At 35.3% G+C, this 19,289-nt stretch overlaps 1 protein-coding gene across 1 annotated transcript in view; it reads left to right on the forward strand.

Annotated features, from left to right (window-relative positions):
* LOC125268171 (arf-GAP with SH3 domain, ANK repeat and PH domain-containing protein 2-like) overlaps positions 1–16,408 on the forward strand; it is a 58,913-nt gene extending 42,505 nt beyond the window's left edge. Inside the window, exons 3-7 of the mRNA XM_048190262.1 lie at positions 2,734–2,879; positions 3,700–3,774; positions 12,103–12,152; positions 16,083–16,212; positions 16,319–16,408. Of these exons, the coding sequence (XP_048046219.1) occupies positions 2,734–2,879; positions 3,700–3,774; positions 12,103–12,152; positions 16,083–16,212; positions 16,319–16,408 (491 nt within the window). The remainder of the gene's footprint in view (positions 1–2,733; positions 2,880–3,699; positions 3,775–12,102; positions 12,153–16,082; positions 16,213–16,318) is intronic.
* Positions 16,409–19,289: the final 2,881 nt, after the last annotated feature.

The following is a 19,289-nucleotide window of genomic DNA, read 5'->3' on the forward strand; positions in this document are numbered from 1 at the left end:
CAATGATCAGTTGTATTTAACTAACATTAACAACAAGTAATACCTTGTGTAACAAATGTAGCTATTACTCATTCTTAATCTTAGTTAATGTATTAAAAGTGCCCTAGAATTAAAAATTGAATTTATCTTGGCATAGTTAAATAACAAGAGTTCAGTACATGGAAATGACATACAGTGAGTCTCAAACTCCATTGTTTCCTCCTTCTTATATAAATCTTATGTTTAAGAGACCTCCGAAGAACAGGCGAATCTCAACATAACACCTACAGTTATGTAACAGTCGGGATCATTAATATGTACGCCCCCAATATTTGAATATGCCAGCCATTCAAGACATTACACAAGCCAGTATTAACGTCTGGATCTGTGCACAGCTGAATCATCAGACTAGGTAAGCAAGCAAGAACAATAGCGAAAAATGGCAGATGGAGCAATAATAACTGACATGATCCATGATATCATGTTATTTTTAGTGATATTTGTAAATTGTCTTTCTAAATATTTCGTTAGCATGTTGCTAATGTACTGTTAAATGTGGTTAAAGTTACCATTGTTTATTACTATATTCACGGAGACAAGAGTCGTCGCTATTTTCATTTTTAAACACTTGCAGTCTGTATAATTCATAAACACAACTTTATTCTTTATAAATCTCTCCAACAGTGTGTAATGTTAGCTTTAGCCACGAAGCACTATCAAACTCGTTCAGAATCAAATGTAAACATCCAAATAAATACAATACTTACGCAATTAGACATGTTGCATGATGAACACTTTGTAAAGATCCATTGTGAGGGTTATATTAGCTGTGTGAACTTTATGCTGTTTAAGGCAAGCGCGAGCTCCGTGGGCGGGGAGCGTGAGGAATTAAAGGGGCTGCAGCCTGAATCGGTGCATAGTTAATGATGCCCCAAAACAGGCAGTTAAAAAAAATTAATAAAAAAAAATCTATGGGGTATTTTGAGCTGAAACTTCACAGACACATTCAGGGGACACCTTAGACTTATATTACATCTTGTAAAAAAACGTTCGATGGCACCTTTAACTAATGAGACCTTATATATTGTTACCTGTTGTTCTTTATAATTCCTTTGCACTTTAATCTGTTTGAAATGTTTTACTTTATTTTTTTATTTTTTTTGTGTACTGCATTATTGTATTTAAATGTTCAGAGATCTTTTTGTTATAAGAAAGAGTTCTTAAACCTGTTATACTGTGACACTTTTTTGCAACTTATTTTAATATCGTGATAATACCGTATACCGTGATAAAAGCTTCAGCAATTATCATGAAAATTTGATACTGTCACATGCCTAGTTAGGATGTTGATTTAGATGATATCTGATGATTTTTACTGTATACAGTGAGTCAGCAAGTTTTTGGAAAAGAGCTTTTTTAATGTTCAGTTCCTGACTACTACACAAGATATACAGCTAATAGGAGTCTGGACACCCTGAGTTTGAGCTGGAGTTAGCAGTTTTTACTAATGCCTATACTGCACATTTGTGGTCTCACTTGTATTTATCAAGTGTTTATTTATTGAAGCAGGTGTAGCCATTCATCAAACTGAATAGGCAAAGGACATACAGCATAAACAGGTGCCCTATCCCTGCTTTCTCAGTCAGGTATAAGAAAGTGGTTTCAATTGAATGTAATCTCCTCAGCATACGACCTTCATATATCCATTATCCTTATTGGCCTGTATCTAATTACCATGCCTGTTGTTGTGACCTGGGCAGTGCTCCAAGTCTACTCAAGCACGTGAGTGCTCGGATCTGCTAGAGTGCTTCTACAGGTCTTCCTTTTGTTTTTGTGCTGTGTTGTCTCCACATGGCCCGAGTTCTGGATTAGCTTTAGGGTGATAGCGTACCACCGCCTCACTTCCTGTCCCATTGTGTCCTTCCTATCGAGATACAATAGGTCACCTAAAGAGAAAGCTCTCAAGCTAACTATCACAAGCTGCACTAAAACAAATCAGTTATGAATTATTCATAAGAGGGCATCGACTATATAATAATACTGTGTGGCTATTCTTGGCGACGGTCTTTGTTGGAGGAAGAACAAACATGTTAACTAGTTGTGGGAAGACGGTCATCCACGAGGGAGGCTCGAAAATCTCCAGGTGTAGATTACAAACAGGCTTACACACTGACTAGTATCCCGACATTTTACGACATGTCTGTACTTGTAAATTACACATATTCCCTGCAGACAAACTATGGGGAGTTTGCAACATCACTGCATGAGTGAATTACATGCTTACTTGTTGTCCATTTTTTATGCTTTGCCCCTGGAAAGGATGACAACTGGGAGTTTGATGGAATTAAGTTCTGGGTTTTTGTATTTATTTAAGTTTCCATCAGGCTCTATCAGGGTCTTTTTATCTCGCCATACAATAACAATGAACAGAGTGTGGAAAAGACTCCTTAAAACAATAAATAGACTATATTGTGTGTAGATGTGATTAGGTGGACTGTAACTGATAATGCTGGAATACAGGATGACACAATCTGGAGGAAAGAAAGCAACAGCAGGAAAGAAAAACACATGATACTGCGACTGTGAAGAATGTTAGGCTTATGTGTGTGTGTCGAGCTTAATAAACTTCACTTTCATTATTCCATTCTAAGTCTACATAGAATTTAGTGGCTGTTTATAATTTAATGAAATTAGTCACATTTTAAAGCGCTTATGGATTATTTAGGTTTTGATGTATTGACATTCTGTTTGTAGCTCATGTGGAGAACGAGGAGCAGTACACTCAAGCTCTGGAGAAGTTTGGAGAGAACTGTGTGTACAGAGATGATCCTGATCTGGGATCAGCATTCCTGAAGTTCTCCGTCTTCACCAAGGAGCTCACAGCCCTATTCAAGAACCTGGTGAGGACATTTATTTTGTGTTTATGTGATTTTATGTAGAGCAAATGGGTTTTAAACATCTTACCTACCAGCTGTTAAAGGGTTAATTCAACCAAAAACGACTGATTTCTGTCATTAATGACTCACCCTCATGTCGTTCCAAACCCGTAAGACCTTCGTTCATCTTTGGAACACAAATTAAGATTCCCTCCCTATAGACAGCAACGTCATAACCAATTTCAAGGACCAGAAAGGTAGTAAAGACATAAGACATTGTTGAATAAAGTTGTTGTTTTTGCATACAAAAAGTATTCTTGTTCCTTCATAACATTAAGGTTGAACCACTGTTGTCACATGGACTATTTTAATGATGTCTTTACTATTTTTCTGGGCCTTGAAATTGGTTATGACATTGCCATCTATATGGAGGTCAGAAAGCTCACAGATTTCATCAAAAATATCTTAATTTGTGTTACAAAGATGAACGAAGATCTTATGGGTTTGGACATGAGGGTGTGTAATTAATGACAGAATTTTCATTTTTGGGTGAACTGGTCCTTAAATGTGCTTGGACCTCTGGGCATGTATAATTCATTCTGTAATTTATGATTTGGAATATTTTTTTCTTGTTATTGTTTTTTATTTGCATACTTAATGAATAATTCCCCTAACTTCATGTTTGTTTGAATACTACTCAAACCGTCTAAATTTTCTCCTGCTGCAACAGACTGTTTTGTTTCCTCTCCGTCTTGTGTGTTTATCTCTGATTGCTGTAATAAGAAAGACAATTGCACAGCTGGGAAGACAGACATTTGTCTAATGGTGTGCTTTCGCTCTCTAGTTTCAGAACATGAATAACATCATTACCTTCCCATTGGACAGTCTGCTGAAGGGTGATCTGAAAGGGGTTAAAGGGGTAAGTTCATTACTTTAAGCCTATAAATGCTTTCTCTCTTTTTGGCAGTTTATCAGCAGCATATTGATCAGTGCTTGTCACAAAGTGTTTCAGGCACATGATAGTCAGCCAAAACACAATGGATGGATAATATTCCTTGGCAAGCAGGTCTTGAGTTTCGTGTGTAATCACATTGCCTTTTGGAAGAATTTGTTACTTTTTTGCATTTTATATGTTGTTATGTTATGTTATGTTATGTTACCATATCCTTTCCTATCCTATCGTATATCATAACATATATAATATTATATATCATATCATATCCTATCATATCCTATCGTATACTGTTGTATCCTATTGTATATCGTATCCTATCTATCCTATAATACCGTATCGTATCATATCTTATTGTATATCGTATCATATAATATTATCATATATCATATCGTATCCTATCATATCCTATCGTATCCTTTCATATTCTGTTGTATCCTATTGTATATCGTATCCTATCGTATCCTATCATATAATATATCACATTATATATAATATCATATACCATATCATATAGTATTGTATAGTATCGTATCTTATCATATCCTGTCGTATCCTATTGTATATTGTATCGTACCCTATCATATCGTATAGTATCGTAGCCTATCCTATCCTGTCGTGTATCCTATTGTATTGTATCCTATCGTATCCTGACCTATCCCACCGTGTCCAATCATATCATATCGTATCCTATCTTATCATATAGTATCCTGTCCTATCCTATCCTATCCTATCCTATCCTATCATTTTGTATCCCATCGTATCCCATCGTATCCCATCGTATCCTGTCATATCCTATTGTATATTGTATCAAATCCTATCATATCGTATAGTATCGTAGCCTATCCTATCCTGTCGTGTATCCTATTGTATTGTATCCTATCGTATCCTGACCTATCCCACCGTGTCCAATCATATCATATCGTATCCTATCTTATCATATAGTATCCTGTCCTATCCTATCCTATCCTATCCTATCCTATCCTATCATTTTGTATCCCATCGTATCCCATCGTATCCCATCGTATCCTGTCATATCCTATTGTATATTGTATCAAATCCTATCATATCGTATAGTATCGTAGCCTATCCTATCCTGTCGTGTATCCTATTGTATTGTATCCTATTGTATCCTAACCTATCCCATCGTATCCAATCATATCGTATCCTATCTTATCATATAGTATCCTGTCCTATCCTTTCCTATCCTATCCTATCCTATCCTATCCTATCCTATCCTATCCTATCCTATCCTATCGTTTTGTATCCTATTGTATCCTATTGTATCCTATCGTATCCTATTGTATCCCATAGTATCCCATCATATCCCATTGTATCCCATCGTATCGTATTGTATTGCATCCTATCTTATCGTATTTCCTATCCTATCCTATCCTATCCTATCCTATCCTATCCTATCCTATCCTATCCAATGTTCCACACTGGGCTTTTGTAAATTTCCCCTAAAGATCCCACCACCATGTTACTTTGATATTACCATGACGATTTGTGGCACAGTTGATTCAGAATAAGATAACTCAGACATTGGAAGTTTTTTTTATTAGCAATGCAACTTTTAAACATATTCCCCAATGGTGTTGGTTGAATGTGTCTGGTGGAAAGTCAAGTACCAGTCTAAGACCCCTGTCTATTTATGCTCACATGAACACGCTTGAGCGAAAGACAGCTGGTAGCAGCTCTATACTGAAGTGATTCTCAGAATGTCCTTTTAGGCCGCCTTAGTTCATTAATGTCCACTGTGACCTCCCGACCTTCTCTGCACCATGTGACTCTGTCTTGTTAGCTCTTAGGGGGAATCTGATGTGATTTACTCCTAATGAGGCTCTTCACTCAGCTCCCTGTCTCGTTTCCCTGGAGACTTCTCTCTCTCTCTGCGATGGGGCTGAAAAGACATTCTGCTTGGGTGATGTGATTCCTTAAATGTGTAGTTAAAAATGAAAGGATGGTTAACTGAATCAGTGAGACTCCTATAGGCTTTAATTGGGCCTTAATAGTGACTTATTGTAACGTGTTTGGACCTTTACAGTGACCTAAGCGTTTCTCTCCATCTGAGGTAGCATTCACAACATCACTGCCTCTCACAACTATTTCTCATACTTAAGGCCTGTTCACACCAAGACGAAATGTTTTAGGAATGTAATTTGCTGTGATAAACATTTTAATTTGAAGGTGTCTGTTAAAACTGACATACATATTTGTATGCTGTCAATGTGTATATATAATTACATTTTATTATTTAACTATTTGTAATTTATATTTATTCATATAAAATCACAATTATGACAAGCTGTCAAAAAGTAAGTTATAATATAATAAATAAATTTAATAGTTATCTTATATATATATATATATATATATATATATAAGATAACTATTAAATTTATTAAATTTAAATTTTATTTTAAATTTTAAATTTTATTAAATTTAAATTTTATTAAATTTATATATATATATATATATAATTAAATAAATATATATATATAATTAAATATATACAACATTTTATTTTATTTTTTACAATTTGTATTAAATTTATTAATATAAGAAATTATAAAGTCACAATAACAAGAAATTGTAAAAAATAAATGTGAGATATAAAGTTGCAATTATGAGGAATAAGATTACAGTTACCTTTCTATTTTCGTACTCTGGCGAACTGACTGGATTAAAATGATTAATTAAAATAAGTAACTAGTCTGGCCTCAGCCCATGCTGAAGCATCAGATTCTCATATAAATCCACCCCAGATGAAGATGTAATTTCTGCTTTGTGTCAGTTTTCTGTAGAGGTGATTGGGAGGACACCGGCGGCTGCTTCATTTAACCTGCAGTTATGGAACGCTAATGGTCTCAGAACGGTCTGTGTCAGCATTGTGCTTGATTCTGAGCGCAGTAGGGGACTGCCGCTAATGGATAGAAATTACAGGCCTTGTCTTGGGCCATCATTCCAGTCATTAACCTGACCCTGTGCCTCATTAACCCATCAGAAAATGGATCTTGGAAATGAAGTGTCTTTGGTGTCATTATGAGGTCATCTGTTTTGTTACCCGTCTTTGGATCCATAGTCTGTTAAATATTTATAAATTAACAATAATGCTGTTCAAAGTGTTCCCCAGGGTTTCTGCAAGTCTTAAAGTCTTCACCCTTACACAAATTAAGGCCTTAAAACGGTCTTAAATAAGAGCAGAAGGCTCATGGCATTAAATGTTGCATGCATTCTTATTTTTGTCCTGTTTTCCAATACAAAAATCTGAACAAGTTTAAATCAACAGTTTGCATCATGTTTTTCTATGACAACAAGTGAATTTATTTTCAACCACCAAGCTACATTGAGTTGGAGGAACTTAATAATTTGTAGCATAAACACAAATTATTAAGTTGATTACTCAAAATAAATAAAAAAAAAATAAAAATAAAGCATTTAAATCTCTCCAACTTCCAGAGTTGTAGTCCTGGAACCAATTAGCTAATCTTTTCTATTTCATTTGAAATCAACACTTATCCTAGCACATGCTAGCATAACTTATTTAATGTTTATATTTAGTGAACAAGTAAGATATTACTCGTCACTGGCATTAGTGCTGTCATTTCTTATACACTGCAAAAAAAGTTGTTTTTCCTCAGTATTTCTGTCTTTTTTCCAGTACAAATATCTAAAGATTCCTAAATCAAGATACATTTATTTTAGATGTAGGCAAGACAAGGCAAGGCAATTTTATTTGTATAGCACATTTCATACACAATGGTAATTCAAAGTGCTTTACATAAAGAAGAAGAATAAAATTAGAACATTACGAATAGAAATAACAGTAAAAACAGAATTTTGCTATCTGGATGGAAGAGCTAGGAAGTCTTAGGGAGTTTTTGTTGTTGTTGTTGTTGTCTATCAGAGTGGTTCTAAACGGATCTATCCATAAGAACGGATCTAAATGGATCTTCCTCACACGACAGGACTGCTACCTGTTAAGGCACTTCAAACTGATAAACAAAGTTTCAATCTCCCTTTTTGCCAAGACACCTCAAACTGCGCCACACAGCCCTAATCCCCCTTCCGGAGATATCTTATCTATGCAACGCAGTTCAAATTTCCCCAAATTTCAGTTCAAATGTAAAATGACATAAGATATAAAGTCTTGTTTTCTGTGAAATTGAGCCAAAATGGAGTTAATGACTAAACTAAGAACAAATATCTGCCAATGGTTTCAGAAAAATCAACTTAATTTAGAAGTTTTCACCGATATTTGTTCTTGTTTTAAGCATAAACTCACTTAATTTTTAGTTTTTCAAGACTTCATTTTACATTTGCATCAGAAGTTACAGTAAAAGTTATTTCCATATTGTAGTAGTTTTGAGTAGAAAAAATCAAGCTTTTTATTTTTGGTGAAATGAATTAAAAAGTAACCAATATCTGTTGTATTTTCAAACTCGGAAGTGTTTCTCTTCAGTTTATTCCTTAAATTTCTTTGGTCTTAAAAATAAGTCTTAAATTGACCTTCATAAAATCTGCAGAAACCCCTGTTAGTTCAAGATACATCTTTTTAATGAATTCAACCTTAATGTAAATGGTTACGGTTTGTAATATGCCAGAAAGCTTGACCCCAACGTTCCCTGTTCCTGACCCTGAGTTGCATGTTTTCGGAATTGCTGAGGGAGGCGGAATCGTAGTCCTCATAAAACGGACGCACAGACGGACTGACATCATGCCAAAACCTCTCAACTTGATGATGGTGCTGTCTGTTCCTCAGCTGTGTCTATTGTCTTCCAGTGTGTTTGTGAACGACACATCCTCTGTTTAGTCAGTCCCAGTGACTTTGCTGCAGTAGACGGTTTTTGTCGGCCTCAGAGGGAGTGATGTCAGCGTTGAAGCCCGCTGAGCTGTGAAACCCACCCACTCGAGATTTTTTAGACCCCTCCGGCTGATAGATGTTGCGGTCTCAAAGTCCAGGTGACGGCATTGTGACTCAGCTTGTTAGAGACATGTATCCTGGTGCTGTGTGGTGAGGAATGATGATTTAAAGTTCAGTCAAACCAACATGAAGCAGCTCGAAATGGTGTTCAATCCCACTGGCATTCAGAAATGTGCATCTCTCTTTCTCTCTCTGTCCCTTTTCATGAGTTAATAGGCTGAATTGCTGAACATTCATTCTCTGAATCCCTGAAGTGGCCCTTTTTGTGATTGAGATCTTTCTTGTAATGAGCCATGGTCTTAAAAACAGCTGCAAATTAGACCTGGGGCCAGTTGCATAAACTTAGCCGCTATGTTAAGACTGTGTCAAATGACACCAATGTACATTTTTAAGGTGCACTGTAAACCCGAATAAGTTGGCAAAACTCATAAAATTTGTGATAATCCATTACATTAAATTTTGAATGTAAGAAATTCAAAGTTTAAGCAAGCAGAACTGGCAGATTTAAATTTTATACTCATACATTTGAATTGCTCGTAACTTGAAATTTTTGAGTTCATTCATACAATCTTAATATTATCATGTAATCTCAATTTAAATATTTTTAGTAGTGGAAATTTAGCTAGCTATAACTAGCTAATCCATTGGTAACACAATTCTTTGATAGCATTAGCATTGCATAGCAATTGCTGAAAGAGTACGGCAATATAAAACATTTAACCTGTTCTCAAACTAAGCTCTTGCTCTGCTCATCACTCATCACCAGTAACACCACAAAAACCACACATAACAGAAACTCTTCTAAATTAGCATAGCAAAAACAAAAACACAAAAACATTTATATAACATTTAATTTTTGCATATTCTCCCTTTCAGGTGTCATGGCCAAGCATGCTGGGGAATAGAAATTTCAGGTCAATTTGTTTGTCTGAATTAATAAAATAGTTAATAAAAGTTAATAATACTCAAAACAATGAAACAACTTCATTAGGGTTTACAGTGTAACTGACTTTAAAAAATTATGATCATTCTTGGAAAAAAAAATAAATTAGATGACTAATTTTTAAGAATTGTCTAAGCAGTTTATGCAACTGGCCACTGCATCTAACCAACATTTTGGTAATCAATTAATCTGTTGATTATTTCTTTAACTAATCAGTTATTTCACATCTTGCACCATGCTCCTCCTTCAAACATTGTGTCTAATATAAAAGTCTATTAAATGTGTGATGTTATTATGTGCAAAGGTTTTTAAAAAATATAATTATTCCAATATAAAATAATTGAGAATAAATGAAATTACAATAGCCCAAATGTTGGTGTTAATTGGTAAGAGGATGAACGATCCAAATGATTAAATTTTCACTTGTTTGGTTGACATGTATCTGCAGCCTTGTGTTGTGTCTGAACAGTATTTATTTAAAGGTGCCCAAGAATGCTTTTTCACAAGATGTAATATAAGTCTAAGGTGTCCCCTGAATGTGTCTGTGAAGTTTCAGCTCAAAATACCCCATAGATTTTTTTAAATTAATTTTTTTAACTGCCTATTTTGGGGCATCATTAACTATGCACTGATTTTTTCAGCGCGCCGCCCCTTTAATTCGCGTGCTCCCTGCCACACAGGCTCTCGATTATATTACAGCACATTTACAAAGTACACAGCTAATATAACCCTCAAATGGATCTTTACAAGATGTTCGTCATGCATGCTGTATGCATGCTTCGAATTATGTGAGTAAAGTATTTATTTTGATGTTTACATTTGATTCTGAATGAGTTTGAGGCTGTGCTCCATGGCTAGCGGCTAATGCTACACTGTTGGAGATATTTATAAAGAATGAAGTTGCGTTTATGAATTATACAGACTGCAAGTGTTTAAAAATGAAAATAGCGACGGCGTACATTGAGGCGTACACCCCGACTGTTACGTAACAGTTGGTGTTATGTTGAGATCCGCGTGTTTTCCGGAAGTCTTTTAAACAAATGAGATTTACATAAGAAAGAGAAAGCAATGTAGTTTGAAACTCAATGTATGTCATTTCCATGTACTGAACTCTTGTTATTCAACTATGCTGAGGTAAATTCAAATTTTGAATCTAGGGCACCTTTAATATAAAATATATTAAGTTAAAGTTAATTCTTGCTGTTTTGTAAAATGTAAATGCTCAGATTATAAGATCATAAAAAGTGTAGGTAAATGTGCATAATTTGTACGGTGTTTTTCATTATTTTTAAGTTTCATTATCAGTTATTACCTTTTATAGTCATAGTTACATGATGACATTATATATGTTATAATTAATTAGTGCTAATGATTAATTAATTAATCGTCATTCATTTTTATGTAATTTAAAATTTGTTAAATATTTTTGTTGTAATACATATTTTCACATTGAATCTCCAAATTAATGTAGACATGTTCGAATATTTGTTTAATGGCATCTTTTATATATATATATATATATATATATATATATATATATATATATATATATATATATATATATATATATATTATTATTATTTATATTTCCCCTAGTTGAATTAAAAAAGAATTGCCACATCACCCCTCTGTTTGAATGGGCACAACATTTCCTGTCTCCTCTAATTTATATTACAATGATTCAAGTATGGAATGTTTGGATGTGTGTTCTTGAACTCATTTTTCTTGTCAAACCGCATTTTGCTGGCACAGATGAGACTGTTTTCCGCACAACTCAAGCTGCGTGTAACATCTGTTATGAAAGCACATTAGCGCAGTGCATAGGACTCTTAGGAAGTCCCTCTACAAACACTGCCTTCTGTTATTAGTGTAAACCCTCGGTAGAGCTGCTGGAGAATGCTCTGTTTGTACAAGCAGAGAATTTCCCTAAAGATTTCAGATGATGTCATTACAAAAAGCAGCCACTGGCATTGCATCAGGTACTTTCTTTATGAGCATGACTTCATGCGTGATGGTGTACACTGAGTTTGGCAGCTGCGGGATGATTTTAAGCTAATTTAAGCCTCAAAATGGCATAGCCATTTTTGTGCATAACACAAGCTCCAATCTGATTGGCTGGCTGGCTGATGCATCCAGTCTAAGCAATCCTGACTAATTTGCGTTAATGTTTCTCAATGCATTCAACGCACAACCAATGAGCAAATGTCAAATTGTATGGCAATGCCAAAGCTATATCTTGATGTTCAGAGGAAAAAATATTGCATAAAATTCTACAACCTGGACCAGACATTATGCTGATAGTGAAACGTCTAGCCCTGTGAGACGACGGCCTGTTCTTCCTTTAGTCATTTGGGTTACACTGTGGAAGTCAAAATGAAAGTTGAGTCATAGGTCTTTTTTAATGCATATCCTCTCTCTCTTGCAGGATCTCAAGAAGCCCTTTGATAAAGCCTGGAAAGACTATGAGACTAAAGTGTAAGACATTTTCAAAGAATATTTATTAATTTCTGTCATGCATGTTTGTTATGTTTATATCTTAGTCTGAAAATTAATCAAATAGAAAGGAAACATCAGTTGTCTGAGTGTCAAATGAGGGATCAGTGCTGCCTAGCACTCTGGATAATGAGCTGTCACTGTTACCACCTCACTTCCTGTATTCCTATCCTATGCTCTTACACTGATTGTTCTGCATGCGACAGTGTATGACATTTATATAGCACTTCTTATATATTTTCCAAGCTGCAAGGGACATTCTTTACTGAAAGGGTAATATATTTTCTTATAACACATCATTTGATTAATTGATTTACCTTTAAAGGCAGGTGCTTTTTACATTCCTGTCTTTCTTAATATCATTGCTGTTTTCCATCATCAGCAGTTTTGCTCAGTCAAATACATGTTTCACCTGCCCATCACTGGATATAATCTCGGGTGTTTGATTGTGACCGATACCTTCATGTTTCCAGACAGAAAGAAACGAAACCGTCCTCTAACGTGACACTGGCCCTAACTCCATTAAACTGGTTTTCATCGTCACCGCCGCTACAGTTTGAGTTCTCTTCAATCTCTCTGTCTGTGCAAAGCTTTCGGCTTTCTCGCAAATTGCAGTTTGCGCGGCACGCTTCATTAGTGCAAATATCCTGCTGATGACTGTGCTAAAGATCTTGCTGTGTTTGTGTAATAGTCAGAGAATCTGATGCTAAAAATAATGTGGTGCCTCGGGAGAGCAGGTGAACAGCAGGAAGCATCAAATCACGATTCATATTTAATTTGTTTGCGTGTACTTCTTTCTCCCAAAGATGAAAGCAACACTCCACCATTTTATGTTATTTTATTTTTTAACTGGTTTGATATTGAACAACATGATTTGTTTGCACTAAAAATGGTGGACTGTTCTTTATAGTCACCTGTGGAAGTGATGTGCTGGCATGAGGGAGTCTGTTCAGACTCATTTCTTCCATCTGTCAGATGTATAGATGAAATACCTAAAGTAATCATTGTCAGGGAAGCTACTTTGAAAAATATTGGCTTCCCGGCTTTTAAGTTATATTTTTAACTTTTTATGCCTTTATTGGATAGGACATTATGGCCCAGTTTAGGGCTGCACAACGATTAATTGCGATTAATCGTTTGCAAAATAAAAGTCTGTGTTACGTAATATGTGTGTGTTCTGTGTATAATAATTATGTATATGTAAGTACATGCACATACATGTATATATTTAAGAAAAAAATATATTTATATATAAAATATTTATATTTATATGTAATATAAAATATATATAAATATGTATATTTATTTATACATGTATATATTTCTTAAATTTATACATGTATGTGCATATATATATATATAATATATACATAATTATTATACACAGACTTTTATTTTGCAAACGATTAATCGCGATTAATCGTTGTGCAGCCCTAGCCCAGTTTCACAGACAGGGTTTAGATTAAGCTAGGATTAGGCCTTAGTTCAATTAGGGGATTTAAGTAGCTTTTATAAACATGCCTTCGAAAAAACATACTAGTGTGCATTTTGAGACAAAACAATGGCACTGACATATTGCTTTCAGTTAAAACAGCAAACATGCATTTTAGTCTGGGACTAGGCTTAAACCTTATCTGTGAAACCGGTAGTATATATATATATATATATATATATATATATATATATATATATATATATATATATATATATATAAAATAAAGTACAAGACGTTGAAATAGAAAGAATTTTACTCTATAGACAATGTATAATTAATATAACAAAAAAAAAAAATAAAAATAGGAGTATTTCCATAAATATTTATTTTACTACACCACATTGAGTTGTCAAGTTTTTATCAAAGACAGATTTTAAAAATATTAAATAGGCTTTAATATTTTTTTTTGTTTTTTGTTACCTGGCTTTCGCAATGAAAATAGCCATGAAATTGGCATGTTGCTAAAATATAAACTTTTTTTGGCTACAAAAAAGAAAAAAAGAAAAGAAAGGAAAACTTGCTATGCTGTGCAAGGACTTGTGGAAACACTGAGTGGTGCGAATTAGTCAGCAAGTTTTTGAATTGTTTCATTGAATTGAAATGTTCATTGAAACCATTGATTGAAATTGTGTTAGAACAGGTTAACTAAAGTGAATCAGACTTGGCAGTGTTATTTGAAAGAGTTTTTAAATAATACTGCAAGCAAAATATCTATACAAAAGAAAAAAGTTATACCTTTTGAAACTTGTTTGAAATTTTATGGGTTTCTGGAAAAGCTGCACTATTTTGAACAGCTTCTGTAACACTATTAAAAAGTGTAGTTAAAAGACTAGCTTGCCAAAAAGAAGACTTTAAAATAAATAAATAAATAAATAACATCTTTTGTGTACTGCAGATGATAGAAATGCATAGAATTTTGAAATGACATGGGGTGAGTAATTTTTGTTTGGGTGAACAATCTAAGGGGCCATCAAAGTCCCTTTCAAGGAAAGTCTGTTCACTCGGCGGCCATATTTGCAACACCTCCAGGCAGTTATTTCAGGCATCCAAGATCAACTCCTATCTATTTGAATGTGGGAATCCTAAAATCTCAAAAACTGCTTGGCAAACTCACAATTAAATAACATATTTCAAATCAGCAACAAAATTTGACATGAACTAAATTTGTTTCATAAATGTTGGTTCTTATGCTCAAATAGCATTAAAAAAAGCTAATTTTTCAGGCTAGACGAGCTAATGCACATGTGCAGTCCTAAGCGTGAGTCTCAGGTTTCTATGGGAACTGGAGCTTGTAACGGCAGCTGCAGTGACGCGATGACTTTATCAATCAGCGATTGGCTCTTTTACTTAGAAGGCGGGACCTATTCCGCCATATTGTGCGTTGCAGTTTCTCCCATTTACAAGCAATAGGAGTGAACAGTCTTTCTATATCTATAGTCTTTGGGGGCCGTTTACACGACACCATTTTCAACTAAAAACTGAAAACTTTTTATATGTTTTGGCTGTTCATTTACACAACAACAGTGTTTTCGGGGCCTGAAAATGCAAACTTTTCCAAACAGCTTTCAAAGTGCAAGTTTTTGAAAACGATGTCATTATCATCTGCACGTAAACTACAAAACGCTAATTTGCGAAAACTGTGATGTCATGCTCATGCGTATTACGTGTTCAGTCTTTAGGCGCGTAGTGTTTCTTTACAAAGTGACATCGCCATCTACTGGCCTGGCATAAATAATACAGCGTTTTTTGTTGTTTTCGCGGATCCATGTGAACGGGGATCATTTTGACAACGTTGTCGTCTGTATCCGAAAAACGCAAAGGAAAAGCGTTTCCAATCCGTGTTTAGTACATCGTATACATAATATAACCTAAAATGATTTTTATTTTTGGGTGAACAATCACTTTTAAGTTAGTAGTCTTGCTTCTCCCCAACAGTAAAATACAGAAATCAAAATTGTTGTCAGAGGCAGCTTCTCATGCTAACACATCACTTCACTCAGCGCTTGATGCATTTTATCACAATCTTTTTTTGCCTTTACCTAGTTTCTAGTTTCACTGACTAGAAATGTTTTGTTTTGGAAATGGCTTCTAGTGTTCAGCCATCTCCTAATCACATCTCCTCGCTAGGCTTCAAACTCTGAAAGCAGAGGTTCCAGAAATGGCCAGCCTGCTTCATGATCGGCCGCTGGAGCTGAGAGCATATAAAGGCCTAAACCAAACGCATGAGGCTCTCTCTGGAATCCTGTGTCTGAGATCAGGGCCCTCCTTCCCCACAGAGGAAATGCTGCATCCGTAACGTGGGGTACAATATGCTGCTGGAGCATATGGAAAAGAATGCCCTGCTGCATGAGTGTTTCCTGTGCGTGTGTTTGTATTTGTGTGTCTCAATTTTAAGGTCATCTGTGTGTTTCACGCAGTTCTAAAATAGAGAAGGAGAAAAAAGAGCACGCCCGACAGCACGGAATGATCAGGACTGAGATCAGTGGAGCGGAGATAGCAGAAGAGATGGAAAAGGAGCGCCGTTTCTTTCAGCTTCAGATGTGTGAGGTCAGAAGAGACTCATTTCATTGGAGAATCCTGTTATGGTGCTGTAATAGGCACTTCCTGTGCAGTGTGTGTGTGTGCTTCAGTCTCCTCTGTTGTTTTGTTACAGTACCTCCTCAAAGTCAATGAAATCAAGATCAAGAAAGGTGTCGACCTTCTCCAGAATCTCATCAAATACTTTCATGCACAGTGCAAGTAAGTCTGGCCTCATGTCAACGTTTATCTTAAAAAAATCATAAGGGCCTGTTCACACAGAATGCATTTTTCCTTTCCACTGTGCAGATTTTCCATTGTTTATATTTAAACACGCTAGACGGACGTCTTTGACCATTTGCATTTGTGTCTTTTGCACCGTCTTGCGCTAAAGTTAAATTGTTCAACTTCTAAAAAATTGCATCTCAGACATTCTAATCCTGCGAAAACCAGGTGTAAACGGTGATGTGTTTTCGCTGACCACTTGTGATGGGTTCACCCAAAACACATCTTAGTGGAAACAGGGTTTCTCTCTCGCTCACTCGATTTCTGGGATCAATATGCGCTTCAAAACTTCAAAAAGCTTGCCTTTTTTTTTTCGTTACGCTAACCTGCAAAAACGTTCTTTGTGAACCAACCCTAAGACAGCATTTTTAGGCATAAAAAGATGCAAAACTGCCTTTTTAGGTAGGCAGCTCACTAGGTTATTTGGGACCCTGGGGCCTCAAATTCCGTTTTTTTTTTTTTTTTCTTTTCTTTTTTTTTTTTTTTCCTTTTTTTTTTCCCAAATTCCATTTTTTCCATTTTAATTTTTCTAGATTCTGTTTTTTTTTTTTTTTTTCTGTGCTTTTTTGTTTTTGTTTTTTTGGGACTCCATTTTAATGGTAAAATAAAGTTTTTGTGATCAAAAGCGTGTCTAATTAATTAAAATCATGAAATGTATACAATTTAATAACAATTTATTAAAAGTTTAACAAAAATTAAATTTTTTAGGGCTGTATGAAATAGTTTTTTTTTTCTTTTTTTTTTCCTCAAATTTTGTTTTATTTTTACCAAATTCTTTTTCTGTTTTAAGTTTTCTGGATTCCATTTTAATGGTTTTAATTAAACTTTAATAATCAAAAAATAATTCATAAAAATAACGTTGTATTCATTTTTTTATTTAATTTCTATGGAATGTTTTGTTTTTATTTTTTCAGAAGATTCTCAGATTCAGATTTTCAGATTCTGTGTTGTGCATTTTAATTTTTCTGGCAATCAAATGAAGGCGTAACACATTAATTTAATTTATCTTTTAATTATATGATATTAAATTTTTTTTGTCAAACAAAGTGCTGCACAACAGAGCTTTACTGTTAAAATTATAACATGGAAGAAGAATTGTGATTATTCATTTAAAAAATAAAGTTTTAATAAAAAAATATAGCTGCGAGCAGCGATGGCGGGCCCAAGCCCGGTGGCACCGCCACCCCGGTGGCTTCAGGGCAACTGTGCACAGCGGGCAATAGGCATTTAAAACGGTTAAACATCAAAGGGCTATGTCAAATTCACTCCACATTTACTGCACTACAAGGTGCCGCTATAGAGCCCCTCCTCCCTGCCCATTTTCAGAGGATTACATGTGCCAAGTTTTAACATTATTCTGATGAATTTTGAAGCAAATCAGGTAAAAAATAAGAGGGTGATCTCAATGTATGCTGAAAGTGACACATTTTCTGCTTCCAGTTGGTGGCGCTATGACTCTGAATCACAATAGTCACATCCATGTGATCAGCCTTGTACAACGAAGACTAAGCCGAAGTTTCATCAAAATCAATTAATGTATGCAGAAGTTATAACACTTTGTTTCCTTTTCTTGCCATAAATTCGTTGCCTCGCCACGGCCAAACCGTTTGAGATATCCAAAATCCGTTTGCAATTAAACAACTTCAATGTGTTAGCAACAAGTTAAAAAAAGCTTGGTGTAAATTGGATAAACCCTGTAGGAGTAGTAGTATAAAATTCATAGCCTGTTTTTAAAAAAAAATTAACATTCAAACAAAAATAGCCGACTTCCTGTTGGTCGGAGCTAATGAATGTAAATTAGAAAATTGTCCGGCTTGATGAGAACAATATGTGTACCGAGTTTGGTGACTGTAGAAAAAACTAACCCCCCCACTTTTGTCAAAAGGTGGCGCTACTGAGCCCCTCCACCACGCCCATTTCTATGGCTTTGTCCATGTCTACTGGTTGACAATATTGATGAGTGTGTCGAGTTTCATGCAATTTGAAGCATGTTAAAAGCCTCAAAAACACTCAAGAATATTATTACAGTTTGACCTGTTGCCATGGCAACAATATTACAAATATCAAAAATCCTGTCATAGGTCTACATCTGCTGTGTATTGACATTACACTGATGAAGCTTGAAGCAAATTAGGTAAAAATAAGAGGGGGATCTCAAAGCATTTCAAAAAGTGATACACTTCCTGCTGCCAGTTGGTGGCGCTATAACTTTGACTCACAATAATCACATCCATGTGATCGGACTACTACAACCAACACACTCGTGAAGTTTCATAAAGATCAATATATGTATGCAGACGTTATAACACATTTCCTGTTTCCTTTTTCTCGCCATAAATTCGTTGCCTCGCCACGGCCAAACCGTTCGAGATATCAAAAATCCGCTGGCAATTTTTAATCATCAATGTCTTGACTTCATGCTGACCGAGTTTGGTGGCGATCGGATTAATCGCCTAGGAGGAGTATATCAAATTCCAGAGCATGCGTTTTTCAAACAACCCTTAATAGCTGACTTCCTGTTGGCGTGGCGTTTAACTTAGAGTACGAAAGTTGTTCGGCCCGATGAGGTCTATATGTGTACCGAGTTTCATACTAATACGTGCAAGCGTGTTTAATATATGGACCAAATTTTCAGACTTTTTTCAAGGGGGCGCTATCGAGCCCCCCTGCCACGCCCGGGTACCAGCCTCTGCGGCGTCCTAATGGCCGCGGATTCCAATGTGTGTGCCAATTTTCAAGAGTTTTTGAGCATGTTAAGGCCCCCAAAAAGCCCCGGAAGACGGAAAAAAAAAAAAAAAAAAAAAAAAAAATATAGCTGCGAG

This window comes from Megalobrama amblycephala, linkage group LG5, assembly GCF_018812025.1.
Source record: "Megalobrama amblycephala isolate DHTTF-2021 linkage group LG5, ASM1881202v1, whole genome shotgun sequence".
NCBI classification, from domain to species: domain Eukaryota; kingdom Metazoa; phylum Chordata; class Actinopteri; order Cypriniformes; family Xenocyprididae; genus Megalobrama; species Megalobrama amblycephala.